This window comes from Triturus cristatus, chromosome 10, assembly GCF_964204655.1.
Source record: "Triturus cristatus chromosome 10, aTriCri1.1, whole genome shotgun sequence".
NCBI lineage: Eukaryota > Metazoa > Chordata > Amphibia > Caudata > Salamandridae > Triturus > Triturus cristatus.
This window is the reverse complement of record NC_140593.1, coordinates 459,371,790-459,394,758: the sequence shown is the minus strand read 5'-3', so window position 1 is coordinate 459,394,758 and position 22,969 is coordinate 459,371,790. Positions and strand designations below refer to the sequence as shown.

Below are 22,969 nucleotides of genomic sequence, written 5' to 3'. Positions count from 1 at the left end.
CATGGTGTTGGAGGGACTCAAAGAAAGGTTCCTGGTATGACCGCCCAGGCGATCAGTGGACATGTCCTCCCTGGTGCTGTGCTCTAAAGGTATTTTGTATCTTGGCAAACTGCTCTCTCAGACTCTTGTTTCCAGCAGGTTATCTGCTGGGATGTAGGTTTCTGGCACTACAAACAGATTGGCATTTTGCCGTAGTACGTTCTTTTGATAGGCACAGTAAACTCTATGCCATTTACTTGTGGCATAATGCGGACAGCCATTTTCTCCCTTATACTATATCAGAATGGGCATTAGCTTTTGTTGCATAATTTCAGTGGCCATAACAACACAAAATAGTAATCCTTGTGTGAAAATATATACATGGAGTCACCACAGAAATTATCCAATTCTCCCGGGAGGTGATGCGTTCTAAACCTCTCCTACGAGACATTAATGTGAAGAAGCAACCTAACGATGTGCATGCATAAGTGATTTTTGAATATATGGTCTTATGAGCAAAGTTAATAAAAAGATTTTTTTTAAAGTAATTATCGAATTCTAGGTACTCCAATAAATGTTAAGAAATGTATCAACTCAGGCAATTCAGAAAATTGCAAGGAGAACCTCACACACCTGCCCAGGTGTCATGCTTCATCCTTGGGTACCCTGATTCGCCAATAGTTATTATAATGGTGAATGGGCTTCCGGTGTCAGTAGGAAGCACTTAGTGAAGGTGAAAAGGAAAAAGGGGATTCGCTGCATTGAGTTAAGTCACCTAGGTGGCTCATGTACCCTTTTACTCTTGTGAGTACCTAGGGGATGGTTAAAAATAACATGGTTGATGCATCTTTTTAATACATGTTTTCGCCTTATGGTCCCAGAGGGTCTGCAGCATTTGTCAGTGCCAGGAGCCCCCATTTTTTTTAAATCTAAGCATCCGATTTATTCAGACAACAGTCATACTATCTCACAAAATAATACAAATATAAATTTCTCAGATATACTCGTAATTAGTCATTCTTCTTCCATGGAGGGACACCTGTGGTGACTCTTTGTAGTCACACTTTCGTCAAAGAGAGAGACCAAGGGAATACCTATTCTCCTTCGTTGTGTCCTCTGCATATCAATATGCAAGTGTTCACCACTGCTTATTTTGTCGAGAAAAGGAAGGGTCAGGATCCAAATTTGCCTTAGGAGGACTTTCCCATGTTTGTGTCTCTGAAGACCTTCCTCTCCCAATATTGGTGCTGCCCAATGCCAGCCGGAGTATTCCCTACTTCCTTTGATGCATCTGATTCCATTGAATCTCCTTTTTAATCATTTCACTGGGGGCTGTGACTTATTTCTCGGTTTCTGCTTTCTTTCATCCTGTTGAATTCTTCTATTGCATAGGTCTTCTAGGCTCTCACTGCCCCACCTTTCTCTCTCCTTACCCCACCTTTGTCTCTCCTTCAACCACACCTCTCCCGCCACTGCAACTCGCTCTCTGTCTCCCCACTACTCTGTCCAACTTCATCCCTTTCATAGCACCTCTCTCTAGCTGTTTCCCTCTTTCACTCTTTCCAACTCTATCTCTTTTTCGCAATCTCTTTTGTTTCACCATGTGGTAATGTGGAAAGGGTGTGGATCCTAGGCCCCCTAGGTTAAGGGGGTACACTTTGTTTTCTTGTGAGCATAACTCGAGATTGAGAGAGATGCTCCTAGCATCCTAGCAAAAATAGGTAGATAACTGCTCTGTCCAGTTCCTTTAGGCTACTCATTAATAGATTTTTTCGAATAGGCGTAGGTCACACCTGAGTTGGGCATCCATGACACTTACCCACACAAAAACAAACTCTGTGAATTATACCAATACGAACGTGTACGCTCTGTATGTAATACCCCTCATATTTCCATCATCAGTAGTAATTGAAAGATCTTACTTCTGTGTTAGATAAAAAACTAATTCATATAACCTTAGACTAAACCATATTAAGAGAAATGAGAAACCAGATTGAGTTTGATGTGCCTCATACACCATGGACATTGCTCCAGTCAGAATTGTTCATTGCCTATGGCCTTCCAAGCATATTTTGAATCCCACTAGTTAATTACAAAAAACAATCAATCATGTATGTAACTTTAGAGTCCTTTGTAGCAGGATCCATTGTTTCTCTTGGGTTGTCAGTAAGCTGCCCTAGGTTCCTGAAGACTCTTATTGTATAGTTCAGTGTAGTATGGGATAATGGTTGCATTGCTTACTGTCGTACCTTCCTTGTCCCATCAGTTGTGTCATGCAATAGCTCATGCTGTCCAAGACCTGCTATTCTAGTGACTGGATGGAGATCAGGGCAGTGGCACTTTGCGGGTGGTGCAGTGCAACCTGGTGTTTCAAGGGGGGGGGAAACAATGACCACAGAGGCCTATCGTTGCTACAGTGGGCAGCACGGAATGCATCTGACCTAATGTTGGAGAAAAGCTTTGACTTAGTTTTGTGACTTGTGCCTTCATTATACTGAATTGTCATCTATGGAATTGGTATATCTGGTTTCCAGAAGTTGAACAGCATGTGAGATATGATAATTGCTGTTATTAATAAAGAGTTGACTTTACATTTATAGATCAACATTTTTATATGCCGCCATGACCTTAAATTTGGATAATTACTCGACTTTGTAGGGTGCTGGGTGGGTTTCAAAGGATAAGAACAGTAATACCGGATTTCTCTATCATAATATTTAAATGTATTAAATCAACCGTATCAGTTGATTAAAGAGTCGAATTTAATAGGCTGAGGATAGTACACCAAAGATAACTGAAGCTTGTGTCAAGGACAAACGGTGCCAGCTCTATTCAGATATTGAAATGATGAGTGGAACATAGGGAAATGAAAACATGTTTGAAATTTCCCTTCTGTTTTAGGTTGTTTTTTTAATCACTTAACCCTGGCTTCTGCATACAAAATACACTAGAATGGCTGCCGTTAAAGTGTAGCACTACTGCTTGGTTGAATTTTTTTTAAAAAAGGGAAAAACATTGCTTCAAACAATCAAGGCAATTTTTTTCAGCACTACTTTCAACTTGCACATGCTTTTATAATTAGGATACTTTTTCTCAAAGTATTCAAATCCAATGTGCAGGCACATTTGCATGGAACTGGTACGTATAAGTATGTGTTCTATGTAGTACAACTATCTGAGGTATACTCAAGTGATTTTTCTTTGACATGTTTTGTTATTAAAGATTGAATAAAACATCACCCGGTATCATTCACATGCCACCACGCTAATGAAAAATAAATTTGAACAAGAGCCTACTACTGCTTGTAAGTGTATTTAAGTATTAATAGCAGAGGATTCTTCTAACAAAATCATTAATAATTATTTTTTAGGGTCGAGCCTGCGTCAGCATGCGCTAGAGCATACATCTTGCTTGCGAGACACTGTTGTTTACTCAAACGGTTTTAGAGCCCGGCTGCTGCTTACCAATTGTCTGCTTCTGCGTCACTCTTTTTTGTAGTCCTCTTCATTGGCCAGTGCAGCCGAACCGTTACTTTCTATGCTTGCTGTGGAGCAGGGACCAAGCACAGATTGATTCAATTTAAACTGTGCTCGTCCGCTGCCACCGACGTGATTTAGGTACTATTTCTTGTTTTATCTTTGGACAGCAAACCCTTCTCATGTTGCTTTTAAATCGCTGTCTCTTCATATCCCTCAATTTGATACTGGTGGCCGCTCTCCTTTCTGTGTTTTGTTGCTGTGGGTGCAGTGCATGGCAGAATAACCCTGCTCTTTTTTTTAAATGGCAGTCCCTGCTGGACTTCAGAGTAACCCCAGATAGCTTTCACTGGCGAAGGTGAACGCTTCATATGTGATTATTAATGCAGAGCTTAATGCTTGCACATAAATGCAACAATCTGGAGAAACTTGTGAACCAGGCCTCAGGTTCTAAGGTATTTGTATTGAGGTGGATACGCGGTCGGGATGCTTGCCAACTCCAACTTTCATCCTTCCATGCAGTGGCGGCTCGCATAGGGCGTGCTGCGGGGCGGTGGGGCGGAGCGAGGGAGGGGCAGAATGGGGGGAAAGTACTTACCTCCGTTCCGTTGTATGTCTGAGTTTACTACCCCTCGCCCACCCCCTCCTCTCCCCCACCCGCCACCCCGCAGCACACCCAATGCGAGCCACCACTGCTTCCATTACCGATAAAATGAGTAACACGGAGTCGGAAGCAGTGGGTTCCCAATGGTAGCTCGATTAGTCCTCTCCGTGCAGATATTCCGAGTTGTCTGTGTTTTGCTACAGACTGGTCTCTCTGCCCACAGTCTGCTCTGGGCAAGTGGGTGGCATGGTATAGGAGGGCGGATGCTGAGTTCAGGTTCTGGCGGTGCAGATGCTGAGGCTGGCCTCTGAGGAGCAGGTATGTCTGGCCCGAGTAAGGGCTGTGCTCCCCGTTCGCTGTCAGGGGAGCTGGAAGTAGGCGTGCAGGGGTGCTAAAGCACATCCAAAATAACCTTGCAGGAGTTCAGAAGGAGAATGAGCAATAAAGAGGTGTATACACTTTGTGTTAATTGAGTCCTGTTTGCTGCGTCTGACAAACTGATTCTTGTTTAACATGCAGATTGGCGTTTACTTACTACTTTCCCTGATTGGAAAGTCAAGGAAGTTTGTAATGTGAACCAAATGCCAATCTTGTTGGGGTACAGGAAGCGTTGAATGTTTTCTGATGTATAACAAAAATAGTTCCAAATATATCCGCAGCAAGGAAGGTACAAATGCGGCTCGTTTTGTAATTCTGACATCTGATGGAAATAAAGATTTAGGTAGGATCGAGAGACTTTGTGTGATGCCCAAATGACAAAACACACAGCAACCCAATTTCTACGTTTTTTGTGCCATTTGGTAGTAAAACTAGTTGCCTGATAACTAATTTAGCGGCCCTTTCAATAGGCAATTTCAAGGGAAAGGGTACTCTTTAAATGGCATTGCGCTATCGCACCATGCTTCAGTCATATTTGGAACAATGTGCTGCAAAATTTGCCACTAGACATAATGCTCCCATACCATTTTCCGCCGAATGGGCATTTCTCCGTTGCTACAAGTGTTTTTTGTGTAATGCTTTGATTTTTCACAACCGCTATTACTTTAGTGACGTAACCTTAATGTCCGCTCCCCCAACTCTGAAAAGTGTTCCAGCACCACCGCTCACTGTGATTGGCTGCTGTCCTCGCTGGCATGCGGCGTTGCTATTATAAGCGCCTTGTGCATGGGCGAATACAGGTTTGTCACCCTTGCTGATGGTAGTGAATTAAAAGAGGCAGCAGGGGGTCCCTTTTATGTTCACTTGTCAGTACCTGGATAAGCATGGACTGGCCCTTGAACACAAACATCCCCGTACCTCCCCAGCTCACCTAAATCACGGATCTCTTAACTGCCTCAGGTAGATGACGGTTTTGTTGATGTGTGCCAGCAGGGGTCAGAGGGTGAAGTGAGGGCAAGGAAGGGGGCTGAAGTGGTGTTAAAAACAGCGCCTGCTGCATGATAAAGAATGACTAAAGCCATTTTAAACTGGAAAATCGGACAGAAACGAACGGACAAGGACCAGGCTGGAGCAAGATGAGAAGGGCGTGGCTGGTGGTAGAACCTTAATGCATAGAGCTCCACGCACCCCTAAGAAAATTGGCGGCCTGGGCCCAGCTCACCTGTGCTAAAGGCTGGCCTTGCCCTCCGGCACACAGTTGTGGACTGTGGCACTTTCTGTACATGTCCTACACTATGCAGGCACTACATGTGCCCACGCCTAATACGGATGCACAATAAAGTATATATACTGTCGTTATACCCTTCAGCTTTTTAGGGTCGAGCCTGTGAAAGCATGTCCTAGTGTATGCGTCTCACTTATGAGACACTGATAAAAAACAAATGTTTAAAAGCTATTGGAGCCTTTCCTTTGCTTACCATTTGTTGGCTTGTATGGCCCTGTTCTTTACAGCCTTGCAATTCCTCAAGGCAGGCCTAACATAATTTCCATTCTTTTGTGTGAAGCAGGTACCTAGCACCAATTGATTCAACTTAATCAGTGCCTGCCGCTGCTCCCGATGTGATTGAGGTGCTGTTTTGTTCTGCATAACCTTTAGAAGCCCTACAAACAGAATGAATTTTTTATTTTGTCAAGTGTTCTTTTCTCACTTTGACCTCACACCTCACTCCAATCCGCCTTCTGCAATCCATGCCAGTCCACCCCACCTCACCCCTCACCTATCGCCCTGCTCAATGAATCTACCCCAGACCAATCCACCCGACTCCAATCCAAACCACTCACCCCAATCCCCCACACTCCAATCCTCCCAACCCACCCCAATCTGCCCCACTCCAATTCACCCTACTCAAATCCAAAACAATCTGCCCCACTCCAGTTCAAAACAATCTGCCCCACTTAATCCAAAACCATCTGCCCCCTTCCAGTCTGCCCCACTCCAGTTCCAGTCTGCCTGCTCCACTCCATCCAAAACCATCTGCCCCACTCCAATCTGCCCCACTTCAATAAAAAACAATCTGCCCCTCTACAATCCACCCCATCCCAGTCTGCTCCACTCCAATCCAAACAATCTTCTCACTCCAATCCAAAACCATCAGCCCCAGTTTAATCTGCCCCTCTCATCCCAATTTACCCAGTAGTGGCTGCTACCCAATGGGGGTAGTGGGGCGGGAGGGGGGGGGGAATAAAAAATTAAAAATAAACACTTAACTTATTTCTGCCAGCTGCGGCTGCCTCTCCTCCGTCCTATGCAGCAGGAACCAGGAAGCGAAACTCACAGCCTCCCAGAATCCCCTGACCATTCACAACGCTGCCTTATAGCAGTGTTGTGATTGATCTGAGCGCTGCGATTCGGTGCTCAGAGAGGGGCTGGCAGGCTGTGCAAGTTCTCCACCCAGGCTGTAATGCAGCCTTGGTGGAGAACATGCAAAGTGCGCATGGCGGTTTGGACGGCTGGCCAAACCATCATGCGCACTTAAGGCCCAGCCCCGCCCAAGGCTTGAACTGCAAGCTGAATACAAAAAACAAAATGGTAATAGTAGCTGAATTTATCCCACTCCAATCCACCACAATCCACCCCTCTCCAATCCAGTCCGCCCCACACCAATCTAATTCACTCCAATCCAATCCAAACTAACTCCCTCCCTAATCCAATCCACTCCACTCAAATTGAAACAATCTGCCCCACTACAATCCAAAACAGTCTGCTCCACTGCAATCCAAAACAATCTGCGCCACTCAAATCTGCTTCAATCGAAATCTATCAGTTGCACTCCAATCAAAACATTCTGCCCCACCCCAGTCTGCCTCAATCCAATCTGCCCCACTCCAATCCAGAACAATTGGCCAATGCCAATCTGCCTCACACAAGTCCAAGACAATATGCCCACTCCAGTGTTCCCCACTCCAATCCAAAACAATCTGCCACTCTACAATCCCAAACAATCTGCCCCACTCCAATCCAAAACAGTCTGCCCTGCTCTAACCCACCCCTGTCTGATCTGCCCCACTCCAATCCAGAACAGTCGACCCCTCTCCAGTCATCCCACTCCAATCAAAAACAATTTGCCTCACTCCAATCTGCCTCTGTCCATCCCAATTTACCCACCACAATCCACCCCACTTCAATCCAGTCCACCCCACACCAATCCAATTGACCCCAATCCAATCTACCCGCTCCAATCCACTCACCCCAATCCAATCCACTCTCTCCCTAATGCACCCCACTTCAATCCAATCCACCCCACTCCAATCCAAAATAGTCTCCCTACTCCAATCTGCCCGACTCTAAATCAAAACAATCTACCCCATACAATCCAAAACAATCTGCCCCACTAAAATCCAAAACAATCCGCCCCACTATCAACTATAACAATGTACCCCACTTCAATCAGCCCCCCTCAATTAAAACAATCTGACCCACTCCTTTCAGCCCCAATCTAAAACAATCCACTCAAATTCAATCCACCTCAATCCAATCCACCCCACAGCTATCATCTACTCCACTCCATTCCACCCCACCTCAATCCACCCCACCCAATTTCAATCCACCCCACCCAATTTCAAACCACCCCACCCCAATCTAATACATCTCACTCCAATCCACCCCAGTCCAATCCACCTTACTCCTTTTCAATCCTCCTCACCCCATTTCAATCCACCTCACTCCAGTCCAATCCACCCCATCCAGTCCACCAACCCCAATCCACTCAATTCGCCCCGCTCCACTCAATCCACTCCATCCACTCCATCCAACCCACTCTACCCCAACCCACTCTACCCCAACCCACTCTACCCCAACCCACTCTACCCCAACCCACTCTACCCCAACCCACTCTACCCCAATCCAATCCACCCCAATCCAATCCGCTCCAACCTATTCCACCCCACAACACTGCACGCTAAGACACACTCTGATAATGAACCCTACTCCCTTCTACTCAACTCTACTATACACTACTATCCATACTCCACGCTTTGCTCCTACCACTCCATTCTAGGGCACTCCACGCCACTCACTTTTAGCCATGCTGAACAGCAGCCACACTGGTGTACAACATGGCAAAAACACATTCCCAAAGCCAATAGCTCTTGTATAGGTGAGACCTATTGGCTTATCCAATGCTTGTTTATAATAGATCTCTCTCCCCTCTGGTGAGGAGGGAGAGATATCGAGCACTGTTCCTTGGATGTGCAAAGTGCAAAAGGCTTCATGGTCACTTTAAATGAGGCCTTCTACCAATCACTGAACTGCGTATGCCATCAAAGAAGCAACAGTGTTGGAAAAGATAGTAAAACAGAATCCCAATGCAGCAACTGCTTTTCATAAACCATAAAAACGTTAAACAAACCTCCCCTTAGTGAAATAGACCCTGTTAATTGCATCAATTGAAACCATTGTCTTAACAATATCCGTCTTTTCCTACCTTCAAAAGAGATTTGGTAATGGCAAAACGTGCTCAGCTGTTGACCGTGGTGAATAGCCTTTGCGTCTAGGAATGCCTACAGTCTTCATCCCAGCCTCATAACCCTTAAGTCCTATTTCCGTATACCGTCAAGGACATCCGGCATGACATTGACACTCCAGGGGAGATGTTCATATACGGTGAGGACTCCAGCCTTTTGACCAGAGAAGTCCTAAAATCCTAGAACCACTCAAACCCAATGGTGATATTGAGTCTTAAACGTAATACAGAAAAATAGCACTATGGAAAAACCTTCATGATGAGCCTTGGTAAAGCTAATAAAAACGAACAGGCTGAGAGTCACTGTGAAACTGGTAGGCAAATAATCTTCCATGGACTGTGCTACTCTGTTGATGACGTTTCAGCCTGTTATTCTCACAAGTGCTGACAACGGCAGTGCGGCAGAGTCAGCATGGCCAGATGCAGTGTCTTGGCAAGAGAGAACATAGCTCCTTCAGATTTGTTTTCAGTAAATGGTATGTGTTGGGGTGCCAGGCCAAATAAGTCACATGAGCTTGTATATTCCCCCCTCAACTATTTTCGTTTCTTGAGTTTACTTTTACTAGAGCATATTCACCAGTCTTGTGTTATTTCATTCTCTAAGGATTTTTGAATTGTGCAGCATTCCTAATTCTGGCTTCCCTCCCCACCAGCTCCCCTCGACTTTTGCAGAATGGCACTTTATCACTAATGTCTTAAACTGCATGTTGCTGATTTTTTTAAAGCTTAGTTTTAGTCTTGACATTGATTGCAAATTATTATTTTCTTTTGATTGTTTTATTTTTTTCTTTTGATTGTTTTATTAAATCATGTACAGTTACATCGGATCAATTAATTGATGGTGAATGATGCTTGGCCTTAAAAGCAAGCTTCGAATGCAGTCTGAAATTAGATTAGTATGGAGCAGTGAATCAATGCATTAGCATAGCAAATAGTCATTAGGTTAGATAATCGCCAGTGTAAAATTACAAAATCATTATCTGTTGCAATTGTAAAATCATTTTGTTCAATTCTGAAATGCGGTTTGTGTCCTTGTGATTTTTCATCTGCGTATGCATTTCGAAAAGTAAACTACTGGAGACTCCACCCAAGATGCAGAAACAAATTCTAATCCATGTTTTGATTAAGTGAGAGACCACCTTAAAACCAACACTGCACACATGTTGAAAATGGAATTTGCTGCACCCTTCAGACGTGCACATGCTGTGATGTTCAAACAAATAAGAAAAAGCTAGTGGGGCCGGATTCAACATACTCTAATCCTTAAAGTCGAACTTTAAATCATTTAGGCTTCTTTCTACCTTTTATGTCAAATTCAGATTTTGTGGAATTAAAAAAATTAAAATCCAAGTGTATTCTCGAAAAGCAGTGCTTGCTGTCTCTTCTCTGGTTCTCGCAAGCAAACCTATTTACCTAATGGTAAATGTACTTATGTATGTGCATTTCTACTGTTGAAAGACTTCTGTTAGGGATGCAGTTGCTAACTTTTTTGTTTCTCCAATGGGAAAATAATTTCCAGGGAAGACCCTTTTTCCCTAGATGCCCGGAAATCAAGGAGGACTTCCCTTTCAATTTCCAAAATTTTGAATTTTACTCCTTTGCTTATATAAATCTCGGACCCTTGCCCTTTGGAGAGGTGTTGTCAAAGGTTTGGTGAATGCACACAATCTTTGAAATTTGTGGGTGTTCACCAACTTTGATCAGTGTACCTACAGGGCAGCACCCCGCCCAACCTGCACCTGAGAGTAGATTGGCTCACATGCCAATTCTACATTAGTTCTGGAACTGTGATAAATCCTTTTTATGAGTGCAAGTTCAGTCAACCAAGATTTGAAAGAGTTTGTGACATTAGTAGCACTAGGTGGGGTTCATCTGCTACAGGACAGAAAAGGAAGGCGATGACTTTCCGAAATTGACGTTGCGTTAAGTGGCTCTATATGGCCCATATAAAGACTGACTAAGTATGTTTTCAGTACAAATCCCACGTTAACTCTTTTTGTTTCCCATCGTTGCCAGTATGCTGTACTAGAAATTTGATGGTGAGCAAACCTTTTAACCTTCTCCTGTGAAAGTGTCACTAATCTGGTAACAAAACACTAAATGTTTTAAATTGCAATAAGTTAAACTAACACAGGTACGTGGAAGAAGATGCCACTTTGGGTTCCTTAACAATGGTTGCCCCAGTTGCGTAAATTGTTTATAGGGTACTATCTATTTATTTGGGATTTAGTATGCTTTCAGAGATCGGTATTAACAGAATACGCATGTTTGGTGCTATCCTCGCACCTTTGGCAAATTTATTATATTGCGTTAGTTAGGATTGGTGTTTATTCTAAGTGAAGTAAGGGCATGAAGAGGACCAGGACTGCTTGTGTGAGGCTTTTGATATACCCTATGCACAAGATAAGACATTATTTGTATAGAGTGCCCAGCTCTCTGTGATGCTGTAGGTATTGCTGTTTGTAGTCTGCCAGCTCATAGATCTGTTGAAGGCCTGTTGTGGTCAAGACATGCAAGCATTGTTGACTCCTGAAGTGAAGTTAATTCTATGATTTCTTCCAGTGACAAAAATAATGTTGCTTACTGCGATTGGCGGATGCGTTAGTCCCTGCACCTGTTAAAGTCATGTACCTCAAAAGATTCCCTCAGCGGTTTATGCAACATCAGTTAACTGGAAATAGGCCCACAGGATCGGGAGTTTAGGGACGAGGCGGAAGCTTAAACCACAGAAGTAACCCAACAGAAGTGTGCGTTGTAAGTAACTCATCAAATGTGTCGGTAGGGTGGTCATCCAGTCCCCTAGAATAGCCTAACTCTGCAAAAGATAACTAATAATTATTGGGCGATAACAAGAATAACAAGCATTTGCAATGCAATAGGTCTCGCATTAGTGAAAGTTAGAGCTATTGGTGGTGAAAATGCTAAGGTTTTTATCTAATCTGTCAAGAGGCTGAATCCGGAGTTTGGAGGGTAGGATAACTAACTGCGGCACCAGCAGAAACAGGCTGGAGGTGGAATGTTGCGGTGTATGTGGTTTACAACCCCATTAAATAATGTAAGGCGTAAAGGCTGCAACAAAAAGCGTCTGAATGTAGAAATATGGTGTAGGAATAGGAGTTAGGAATGCTGCAGTTGTGGTGCTTTTTAGGCTCTCGGTTTTCCGTTTTTACTGATTTTTACAGGTAAATACAGACCGAAAACCATGTGTTTCTTGTCTGTATTTATTTTTAAAAGTGGAAAAATACAAAAATATGTGGTTCTTGAGAGAGAATCTCCATGCTGCCTTTCATGAACTCAAAGCAAAAGCTGAGCAGATAGACAGACTGGGGAGTTGAAAAAAGAGGATGAGATTTCCTTAAATACAGGCCTATGTTAACATATATTTGTAGTATAATGCTAGTAGTGTAGTGTTTTCTTATATGGGGCTACTTAATTTGCTTACACGCGACAGGCATCCACATATTAGTGCCCATCTAAGAGTTAAATAAATGTGGAAATATGCCGTTTTACGACTCCATTTAATCTCAAAACACAAAATGAATATAGATTAATGCCAATAAGATGGCCCAAAAATAAATATGGATAAATACAGACGGAAATGTTAAAAAAAACAAATACTATAAAACCGGCAGCACTAAATATAATTGGCGCCTGTGCCGGGTGTTTAATGCGCAAGTGTAATGATGGCCTGGTTGTAATGAGGAGTTGGGGGTTTGTTTTGCAGGAGATGGGTGTTTGCGTTTACTTTGCTTGTGCCTTACCCATCTCCTGGGCATAGCAGACTGTAGTGTTTTGTAAATACTGTACAAAAGTTGTAAAAACTGAGTTTTGCGAGCTGCGTACAAAAAAATAATAAAGTTTGTTGGAGCCGATGAGAATAAAAGAAAAAGTGTGTGGAAAATATTCTTTAATATTATTTGCGGTGTGCATGGACTTAATGTATTTTGGTGAGCCGCGCACTACAAAATAAACAATGCGCGGCCGCCACCCGGCCCACTTAAAGCCCTGTCCCCACGCATACAACTCCTCCACTGCATTGTCGTTTCCTATGCTGCTCCCAGATTTTGACTACTGTGTACCTCCGTCACACAATTAACACTAGCACATATACGAGCATCCCTCTGCAGAGAGGCCAAGGATTGAATGTGCATGTAGTTTTCACACCTTATGGCCCACTGTGAGAAACCATGGTGCCTTGAGCCTCAGCTACAATTGTGCCCGGTGGTGAATACTTGCCCACAGACTGAATTTGTCAAGACACCGTGCGGAGAACCCCTACCATCCCAAGTTAATCACACTTTAACATGACTAGGTTACAAGCCCAGTTTACGCACAGAACTGCGAGATCAATCTGGAAAGGTGCACATAGAGACAGGGACACACGCAGACTTCCACTTCACATAGAGCCAGGGACACAGGCACACCTTGACTTCACAGAGACGGGGGCACGCGCAGACCTTGACTTCAGACAGACGTGTACTCAGAGAGGCGCGAACAGACTGCTAACTCCCGAGCACACCGAGACTCCAGTACAGACATACATACACCTGGGGCCCGAGTGACCCACAGCCTGCACTAAGCACTTTACCCGACTGCTAGAATAATACACTATATGATGTCTGGCATATGCGTACAGGTCATCTAGTGAGATTCATTGGTCATCCCTACACACCATTTTAGAACAAGATGGCTGCCACAAAAATAGGTTTAGCTCTTCTCAGCCAATCAATGGCCAGGAAATAAAGAAAAGCAGCCTATTCTCCAGGTGGACTCAGCTATGCATTTTTTGAGAATGCGTGTTATAGAACTTGGATTCTCAAAGTATGGCCCGGGGGTCACTTTTAGCCCTACTGACGTTAATATGCGGCCCCACTTTGAACAGCAGCACTGGGCTGCTGTTTACTTGACAGAGCGCTAAAATTAACTAGCAGCACTAAGATGTTCATCTTTCCGAGGTCGATAAAATGAGCACAATTCTTTATCCATTCTAAAAAAACAGCTACTTTGCGTGAAGGTGTGCTTTAAAACTACATGCAATTTATGTTACTTACATGTGTGTAGACACACACACATATTCAGAGTCGCCCACGCGGGATCTGCAGTAGTTTCTTAAAAGCAGGACGGTTTTCAGTCACAATAACTTCACGAGTGCGCATTTATGCTTGCGTTTTAGCCCTGGTCCGTGCTGTATTAAGTATTAAGACACACACACTCGAGCACACACACATGGATACACACTCACGCGCACACACACATGGATACACACTCACGCGCACACAATACGCATACACACTGACAAAGGCACACAGACAGGCACACACAGACACGTGCTCACACGCACCAGTACCTCTTGGGGATCAGCTGCTGGTGTCCACACGCGGGTCTGTGTAGCGCCTGCTAGCAGCGAGCAGAGGTGCTGTGTGCGGCGCTACACAACCAGGACACAGCACACGTCATCACCCCGGCGGCCTCTCTGCTGCTTGTGCGCTCCCTGACAAAGGGGGAGGCTCACCTTACTGTTCACTGAAGCCTCGAGCCCTGCGCCTGCTAGCAGCACTAAGATGTTCATCCTTCCGAGGTCGATAAAAGGAGCACAATTCTTTATCTATTAAATAATAAACAGCTACTTTGCGTCCGGCTCCGCGGCTCCCCCGACATTCCAAGCTGACTGCATCCCAGGTGCCTGCCCCCACCTACCCTGGGGGAGGCGCGGGCAGGGGATGAGCGCGCGGAGCAATGCCTACCCGGGGGGCAGTACACAGGAGCCCCGCCCAGGGGCACGAACGCAAGACAGTGACTGGTGCGTCTAGGGCCATCTAGAGGCAACACACTGAGAAACATCACCCAGCGCAGGACAGCAGCCAGAGATACTACTATGTTTGTTGCGCCTACCATATTGAGGCAACACATCGGGATGGAAAAAATGGGGAATCTGAGTTTTGGGCCCCTTTGCTGAGCAGAGTTAAGTTGTGCCATGAAAGAAGAGTATAATGAAAAAGAGTCAGAAAATGAAACGTAAGTGGCGACCTTGAAAGACGTACACAAAACATTGCTCAGTATATAATTTCACATTAAAAAAGAGCCGTTTTTGTTGTATCTTTAAGGCACACTAAATACTTGTACGTCTTCACTTCGCAAACAAAAAACGTAAATCAAGTATGTTATCATGACAGAAAAGTGAAACCAGTTAATGTACAAGAGTAAGTAGGGGATAACACTGTGCCTTAACGAGAGGCTGAGGAGCAGCCCGCGAGTGGTGCGCGCGCGCGCCACAGGGAGACATGTGGTTTCACTTATCGTGTCTGGGCACGATAATTGAAACCACATGTCAGCAATGCGCGTAATAGACACCAATAGGCCATGGGCAGAGCAATGCGCCCGCCTTTGGCCAATTGTGTGATGTCTTAAATAAAAACACGAACGGAAAGGCCAATCGCGTGGGCCAAAAGGAAAAGCACACGCACAAGCGTGTGCAATTCCTAGGTACGTTTTCAAACCCCGTACAAGAGGTCTCTCGCTGCGCGAGCAGGGCTTCGCACTGCAACGCTAGGCGCGGGACCTATAAAAGTATATCTGTGTGGCATAGTACAATTGATGGGACCCTTCAAGGTCTGGTAGCAAAAGCTTAGCGAAAGGGAAATGGCTCTAGTGATGCTGCAGTTTAATGATTGAGTAGTGAGTAATACATTACATGTTTGATCATTAGCAAACACAAGATTTTATTGGAAAGGTGTTGGTAGTTAGGTGTACCGTGTATACTGCCACCAACAATCAAGGTATTGGCTGTAATGCAATTGTCACTAAACGCCCTACAATTTTGATTGAACTTGCAGAGCTTAAAATAGTGCGCCCTTTTGTTATTTATCCCTTTTGCTGGAAACAAACAAAAATCTGCAGTGTTTAATTAGCATTTTAATTGACTACTTACTTGAAGAAGCCTCAAAGTATGATTAACTGCTGTGGGCTGCATCGATGTCATTAAAGTTAGCCCAGTCACCGGAAAGCGTCGAATTGATTTTATGACGACTTTTTTCTTGTCTTAAAAATAATTAGTTGCCTTTCCATTTTTTATGCTCTGGAAGTATATCACCTTGATACTGTGAGATAGTTTACAGTGGATACAACAGAATCTTATCCCCTCCTATCTACGCACATATCTTTTAATATAAATATAAAAATGTACATTAAATCTTTTTTTATTTTAAAGTTATGCATATACATTGGTTGTTATTTCATGCTTTCCAGAGGGGTTGTTTTATATTAAAGATAAGGTGGAAAGCAGATTGTAATGGCGTGCTTTGTCACCATTTTATGTAGGATTAGGCAGAGAAGGGAATGCATGGTGTCTAACCTATGCTGCTAAACTTAATACAATCTTAAAAAACGGATTTAAAGATTTGCTACTTTTTGGAATGTTAGAAAATAAGTCCGTGAATGGACTTCGCAGACATGGCCTGTAGAAGTTTGGCGTGTGTTGTGCTGACACATCCAGAATGCTTGTTGGCACTTAATTTGTCGAGCTACTAGTCACTGCAGTGGCGAAATTAATGGTCGACCGTTCTTGCAGTGTCAGTGGAAATAATTCACTTGAGCAGTGACGACCATAGAGTAGGAAGACAGCGGCACATTGGAAGACCTTCTATCCCCAGTCTCGTTCTCTCTATCCTCCCCCCCCCCCCCCCCCCCATTGTATCCTCCAATCACCCGTCCCTTATTCATTTGGAGCAGTGGCATCATTCCCAGAGCGAGCTGGTCGCTGGGCGGTGCTCTTGACACTTGTCAGTTGACTTGGGAGTAAATTCAACTGGCAATATCTTTTTTTTTTTTTTATATCCCGAACGACCTTTGATGTGCTGTTATTTTTTGTACACAAAGCCTCCATTTTAATGTATGACTTGATCACTTTGTCAGAATGACCTGCTTATATAAAGTCTTAACATTTTATGGCTGTGCCAGTTTTTCAGGTCTGACTTTTTGTTGTTCAAGGACAATGCATTTTCAGTGTGTGAAGATCTTTTTTTGTTATCGATGCATTTTTACATACGCTGTTACCCAGGGCACAAGTCCTAAAAAAAGAAGTGGGGGGACGCTGACGTCACGAAGTGACGTCACGAAAGGTGGCTTGCACCATCACACTCATTGCCTCCCCTCGCTCACCCCTTAGATGCGATTGCATCAGAGAAGCCAGCGCGTGAGCAGCGTTCTGAATGAGCTCCCATCTCGCCCCAGAGAGGCCAAAGAGTGAATGTGTGGCTCCAGCTATCGAGCTCCCGGTAAAATACGTGGGGGGACGCCGTCCACCCGCGTGGTACCCCGACTCGAGCCCTGCTGTTACCTCATATGTTGTCTAAGCTGTTGTGTATTGGATGTTGGTGTACATAGTGAAAATGGAAAATATTTTTTGTGAACTGTATCGGGCTTTCACGAGGCCTCAGTCAAATATTCACAAACTTTGTGTTAGTGTCTCCACAGCGGTTGGAACTTTCAGCATATTATTTTCTCTTTGTAGCTGTGATTTTGGACATTATAAACGGAATGTCTAAACAAATAGCAGGTTTTTTTTTTAAGTTCATACAGTTTCTGGCCTGTCAATGTGTAACCTCTGTTTACTCAAAGCGCGTTTTCATAATCCTAGATACTGGTTGTCATCAGCAGTCGAACTGGTTAATAAACCACCCCCCCCCCCCCCATTTTGTGCAGAAGAGAGTAGGGATGACTAAAGAGAAATGTTAACTATACCCTACAGTGCAAAACCATTAGCCCTTTTTCCTCACAACTTGGCTCTGAGAAAGTTCTAAATCGCAGCAGATGTAATATCTTTTTCTGTAATGCTAATTTTCAAAAACATGCCTGGTGTATTTGTGCCCAGAGAGCACATATTTTGCCAAACTAATGCAGTTGGTTGCTGCGTTGGCATTAGGCAGTTAAATCTGTCACTCTGGCATCAACAATATCTAACCCCTTCTGGAATGTGTGTGATTAAGTGGGTGGCATGTTAAGATACTTTTCTTTTGATTCCTGTACAGAGGGTTTCCTGGGTTAACTAACTCTCTATAGAATGACTCCTCAATTAAGGGAAGGCGCAACTTTTAATAGAGAGATGGAGTCAGAGTCGTGTGCTGTCTCCTCTTGACAACTCCCGTCGTGTGACATTTGACTGACAGCTCTGTGGTTTACTTTATTTGTTGGTTTATTTTACCAACAGAGTAATCTTCATTGAAAGCTATTTTCTCTAATAATAAAAAGGGACGCTTAATATTGCAGTTGTGTTAGGGAGAAAAGCAAATTTGCACCCTCGGCGTCTACTGTGTGTAATGGAAGGTTTGCTGAATGCTGTAAAGGAATGTTTGTTTGCACCTGATTGGCCCCTGTACCTGCCCTCCTACGCTGGGGAGCAGGTCACTTACAAGTTGTGTGTCAGCAGCGGTGGACTGAGGCTTCGAGCTGCCTGGGGTGGATGCCCCAAGAGCGTTCAGGTCTGAATGTCCCTCAAGCAGCCCGGTCAGTATGTCCCTTGACCGGCTCTGCCTGCTGTCAACGTGAGGTGTGAGAGGTGCAGCATTGAATCCGCAAAGCATGGCACTCAAATGGAGTTCTGCTGCAACAATTTTACTTTTAGAAATAACACTCTACTGGGTGTATCAGGGAACGGCTGGTAGCTTAGTTTCATTGCTAGCCGTATCCATCATAATCTCTTTGGGCAAGTAACAAATTTAGGAGCAAATCCCTGGCCACACAAATTGGACTTGGTGATTAGATACTTGAAGTTAATAGGTTGTGATTTAAAGCTTTGACTTGTATGATATAAGAAATACTGTTGGATGTGTTATTTAATGACTTGCAGCTGAATGTTGGAGGAAGATGGCATTCACCCTACAGAATATTAGTAGTAGTCATTCATTTAAAGATGTGATCCAGATAATAATTAACCTTGAATTGCTGATATCCAAGAACTACTGGCCTTTTGGGTCTTGTATGCTCGCGAAAAAATGATATTTTGTTGAATGATGATCTCATTTTCACTCTGCTAACTGTACATCTTCTCTTCTCTCCTGGCAGCTTGTTGCAATATTTGATGAGCAAGAGCCGCACCATGGGGGGGATGGCACGAGCGCCAGCTCGACTGGCACCCAGAGTCCAGAGATCTTCGGCAGCGAGCTGGGCTCCAACAGCATGTCTGCCTTTCAACCTTATCAACCAACAAGCGAAATTGAGGTCACCCCTTCTGTCCTCCGCGCAAGTAAGTGACTGCTCCCGCGTGCTTTATCTTGACTTGTCGTGACAGCCTCTTCCTACACAAAATGTCTCATCTACTGCCCTTTCCAAGACGTTTAGTAGCAGGGTGCATTTAATGCTTCACATTCACCCTTCAACATGTTAAAATACTTTCTCAAAACTTGATACTTTTTTTTAGACATGCCACTCATTGTGGCTCAGTTGGCAGATCAGGAAACAAACGTTGTTGTTGTTGTGGGGGCAAGCATTCTCCTTTTTGTCCAGGTTGCTCATCTGCTGTACTGCCTAGTCATGAAGTTGGAACAAGCATCTGCAATGCAATAGGTCTCCATTTGCGAGGATTTAAGCTATTGGCATTGTAAATGACAATGCCTTTTATTTATCTGTTTTGATAATGAATACATAAATAAAAGGCATTGTCATTTACAATGCCAATAGCTCAAACTCTTGTAAATGCGAGACCTATTTCAGTTCAAAGAAGCGGCTGCCATTGTCCCGGGCTGCTTGGAAAGTGAAAGCACGCATGGCCCGCTGAATGTTGCAGGAAAGCATGTCATGACTGCATATGGAGAAACTCATTAAAGAAAATAGTGCTTGCAGACTAAATAAAAAAAGAACTATTGATGGACAGAATGCAGAACAATGTAAATACATTCACACCAGTACAGAGATCTGGGCCTAAATCCATCGTTTATTTGCTCACCATGCCATTCCAGTTTGGACCCAGCCATATGCAAATCAGTCTTGACCCTGTGCCCAATGGGAACAGTCCAACCCGAACTGCAGACTAAATAAGACATACCGTATAACAACGGGAGTAAAAGGGCCAGTCCTCATGGGAGGTTACAAATGAAGACAAGGCAGTACTAAGGAGGGACAAACAAGCCTATTAACGAATTAGAAGGCAGCATTTATGAAGGACAATGATACAAGCCAGTGAAAAATATGGGCAGAGAGTTAGCGGGGCTTCAAGTCCATATTCGAATACAGCATGTCTCACAGAGCAGTGCATGCGCTGCCCAGGCTCGACATAAAAAAAGTTTCTTGAAATGTAGTGCAATGTAAAACCTCAAAAACATACAAAAATGAATATGCTGTCAAACTTGGTTGCTTGTTTTTATAAAGGAAACAATGCCATTCCTCTGACTCTACTCGCAGGTCCCTAGTGTATCATCAAGCTGCGGGAGCACATTAAGTAACCTGGAACACCGAGAACTTGCCTCAGCCCCAGCAGAGACGTGACTGACTCTCTTTTGCTGTAGCATCTGCATTTGTCATCAATTGAAAACAAAGAACCCTTTTTAGTTGGCATGAAAAGGAAGGTGTGCTCTTTGCAGTTACCCTGTCAATCAGCTTGTTTCTTTAGTTTTTTTTTTTTAAAGAAATTGCAACTAAATAATCATTTTCATGACATGTGGCAGTTTTTGCATTTACTATTATAATATAGCATTTGGCATCAAACAAGAAAGAATAACTGATGTCTAAAGATTCTGAGTTCACTCACACATATGCCACATTACCTGGTCTTGCCAGCACTCTTAGACACATGTTGTCCCTGTTGGTTGCTCCTCTGGCATTGATCATTGGCATGTGGTTGCATTGGTTGCTGTAGAATGGGAAGAACCTGCACTAAAGCTGCTCCAGATAATTTGCTCTCATCGGTTGGGAATCTTATCCGGAGGGTCATCTTCCCTGTAATGCACATTTTTGCTGCAACCTACTCTTGATTTCAGTTAATCATCTAGCATGTTTACACAGAAAGGTGGGATTCACAGCTAAATTTGATTTGGACCCTTAAAAACTCCCTGCCCGTCTGCACTGTATTTGATGAGCTTCCAGGACTGATCACGGAGTACGGCCATCTCCCAGATGTACAAGGGCATTGGACTGAATGACCTTCCCTGAATAGAGGGTGTCAGAAATCAGGCTATTAATGTGGAAGGGGCATCCCTACCAAGTCAATAAACCCACCCTGGTTAAGTCAAAACACAGTTCTGAGCGATGGGGGGTATTCCTAGACTAGTCGTAGACTTTTTGTTTCACACTGATAAGTTAGCCACACGGACATGTTTGTGTCCTATCCAAATATACAACAAGCATTGGCATAGCCAATAGGTCTCGCCTTGGGATCTTAGAAGTGTTTAGCCAGAGCTATTGGCTTTGCCAATGTCTTTAAGCTATATTTTAGAGCGGCTGGGCTGCTGTGCAGAATGTTGAAAAGTTATAAGTATTAAGCATTTTTATTACCTTATATTACCAAGTAGACAGTATGTACAATTGAACAACATTATTAAAAAGAATTAAAAAAAAAAAGTGCTTTAGTTACTGTAAATATTTAGGTTTAATTAGTTTGCATTCATGTTTATATCTATGCGTTTTGCAATATGCATGTTTGGAGATTTCAGCCCAGAGCCTCACCCTCATTCCTCTCCGCAAGCTCTCAGGGTGGCTCTCTCCTGTTCACTCTTTCCACCCGTTGTCAGGCGATGGCTATTAAAAACAACCTCTTCAATCACACCTTAACAAACAGATGCTGAGTCTCCTGCTAAACCTGTGAGTGGTTTCCTGGTGTACCTGCTATAAAAGGGGGGCGGCGTTCAGGGAGAAGGCAGCACCCCTCCCCGGAGGCTGACGAGGACTAGGAGCAGCAGAGAAGGAAAGAGGCCACAAGGATGGAGACAGGCAGCAAGATCTGCATTGTGGAGTCCCCTCCAGTAAATCGTGTTCCTTCTTTTTTGATGGGGGCAGTCTATTTCATAGTTTTAAATGCTTTCCTACTTTGGACCTATATACTAATTTCCTATATGTTTTTGCGCTTTGAAAGCAAATTCTCTCCACTGGGCCACATCTACTGCCCGGGGTCAGAGGGGCGGGTAACACCAGCGTTGTTGCCTCCCTCAGATGGTTGCCAATCACAAGATGCAAAGTCATCACCTTAACATAACATCACTACCTGCGCATCTTTACTAAACAAGCTTCTTAAAAGCCTTGCTAGACCTGAAACACTCTGGTCACAAAGGGGGTAATGCCAAACAGTCGTCCCTTTTCTGTGACTTTTACCCGTTCAGCCAGATATTAAGCGCTACGAGAGGTGTTGTAAATATTGCTAGAAATAGGTGAAATAAAATATTAACACAGCCGCCTAAAGTAAACAACAAGCGCGGTGGCCGTGTGGAAAGAGTCTGCACACGGCAAATTAAGTAAAGTAAATAAAAAAAACACCAAACCTTCTCAATACAAGGCCGGCTTCAAAGAGCCATGCAGAGTCTTTAATATGCATACTAATGTGCGATTTTGCACTCTGGACAAGAGGAACCGAAGCATTTATTTTCCAAAACCTTCCAGTAACCAGACATACATTGAAATTTAGGGTGACCCAACTGCAAGGGAACTGCAGGCTCCCAGTATCGTCTAGTACAAGAACGTGAAAATTAGGCCAAGCTGAAAGACTAAACACAACAAGCATAAACCAGTGAAAGATTAAATATTTTGGGGCAACTATGGTCGCTCCACGAAAGGCAAGGATAAAATGCTACAAAAATACAAATTAAAAAAAATAAAAATAAATACGTTGCAGCAACAATCATGAATTAGGTTGGCTCTACCGATGGCCCATCTGTTAACACACAGGGACAGTATGAGGGATATTGGTGAAGCAGAAATCCAATTTGATAGTTTTGCCCAAAGCTGACTTGAAGCGATCTTGCAACCCAAACCAAAAGTCAACTTGAAGAGCACAAGAGTAGCACAAAGCTATTTTTGTGAAACAGTTA

At 43.7% G+C, this 22,969-nt stretch overlaps 1 protein-coding gene across 8 annotated transcripts in view; it reads left to right on the top strand.

Annotated features, from left to right (window-relative positions):
- The window catches only part of PARD3 (par-3 family cell polarity regulator), a 1,320,414-nt gene that overhangs the window by 408,510 nt on the left and 888,935 nt on the right, over positions 1–22,969 (top strand). For all 8 annotated transcript variants that reach the window (XM_085631870.1, XM_085631866.1, XM_085631868.1 and 5 more), the window contains exon 3: positions 19,020–19,200. In XM_085631870.1, the coding sequence (XP_085487996.1) occupies positions 19,020–19,200 (181 nt within the window). The remainder of the gene's footprint in view (positions 1–19,019; positions 19,201–22,969) is intronic.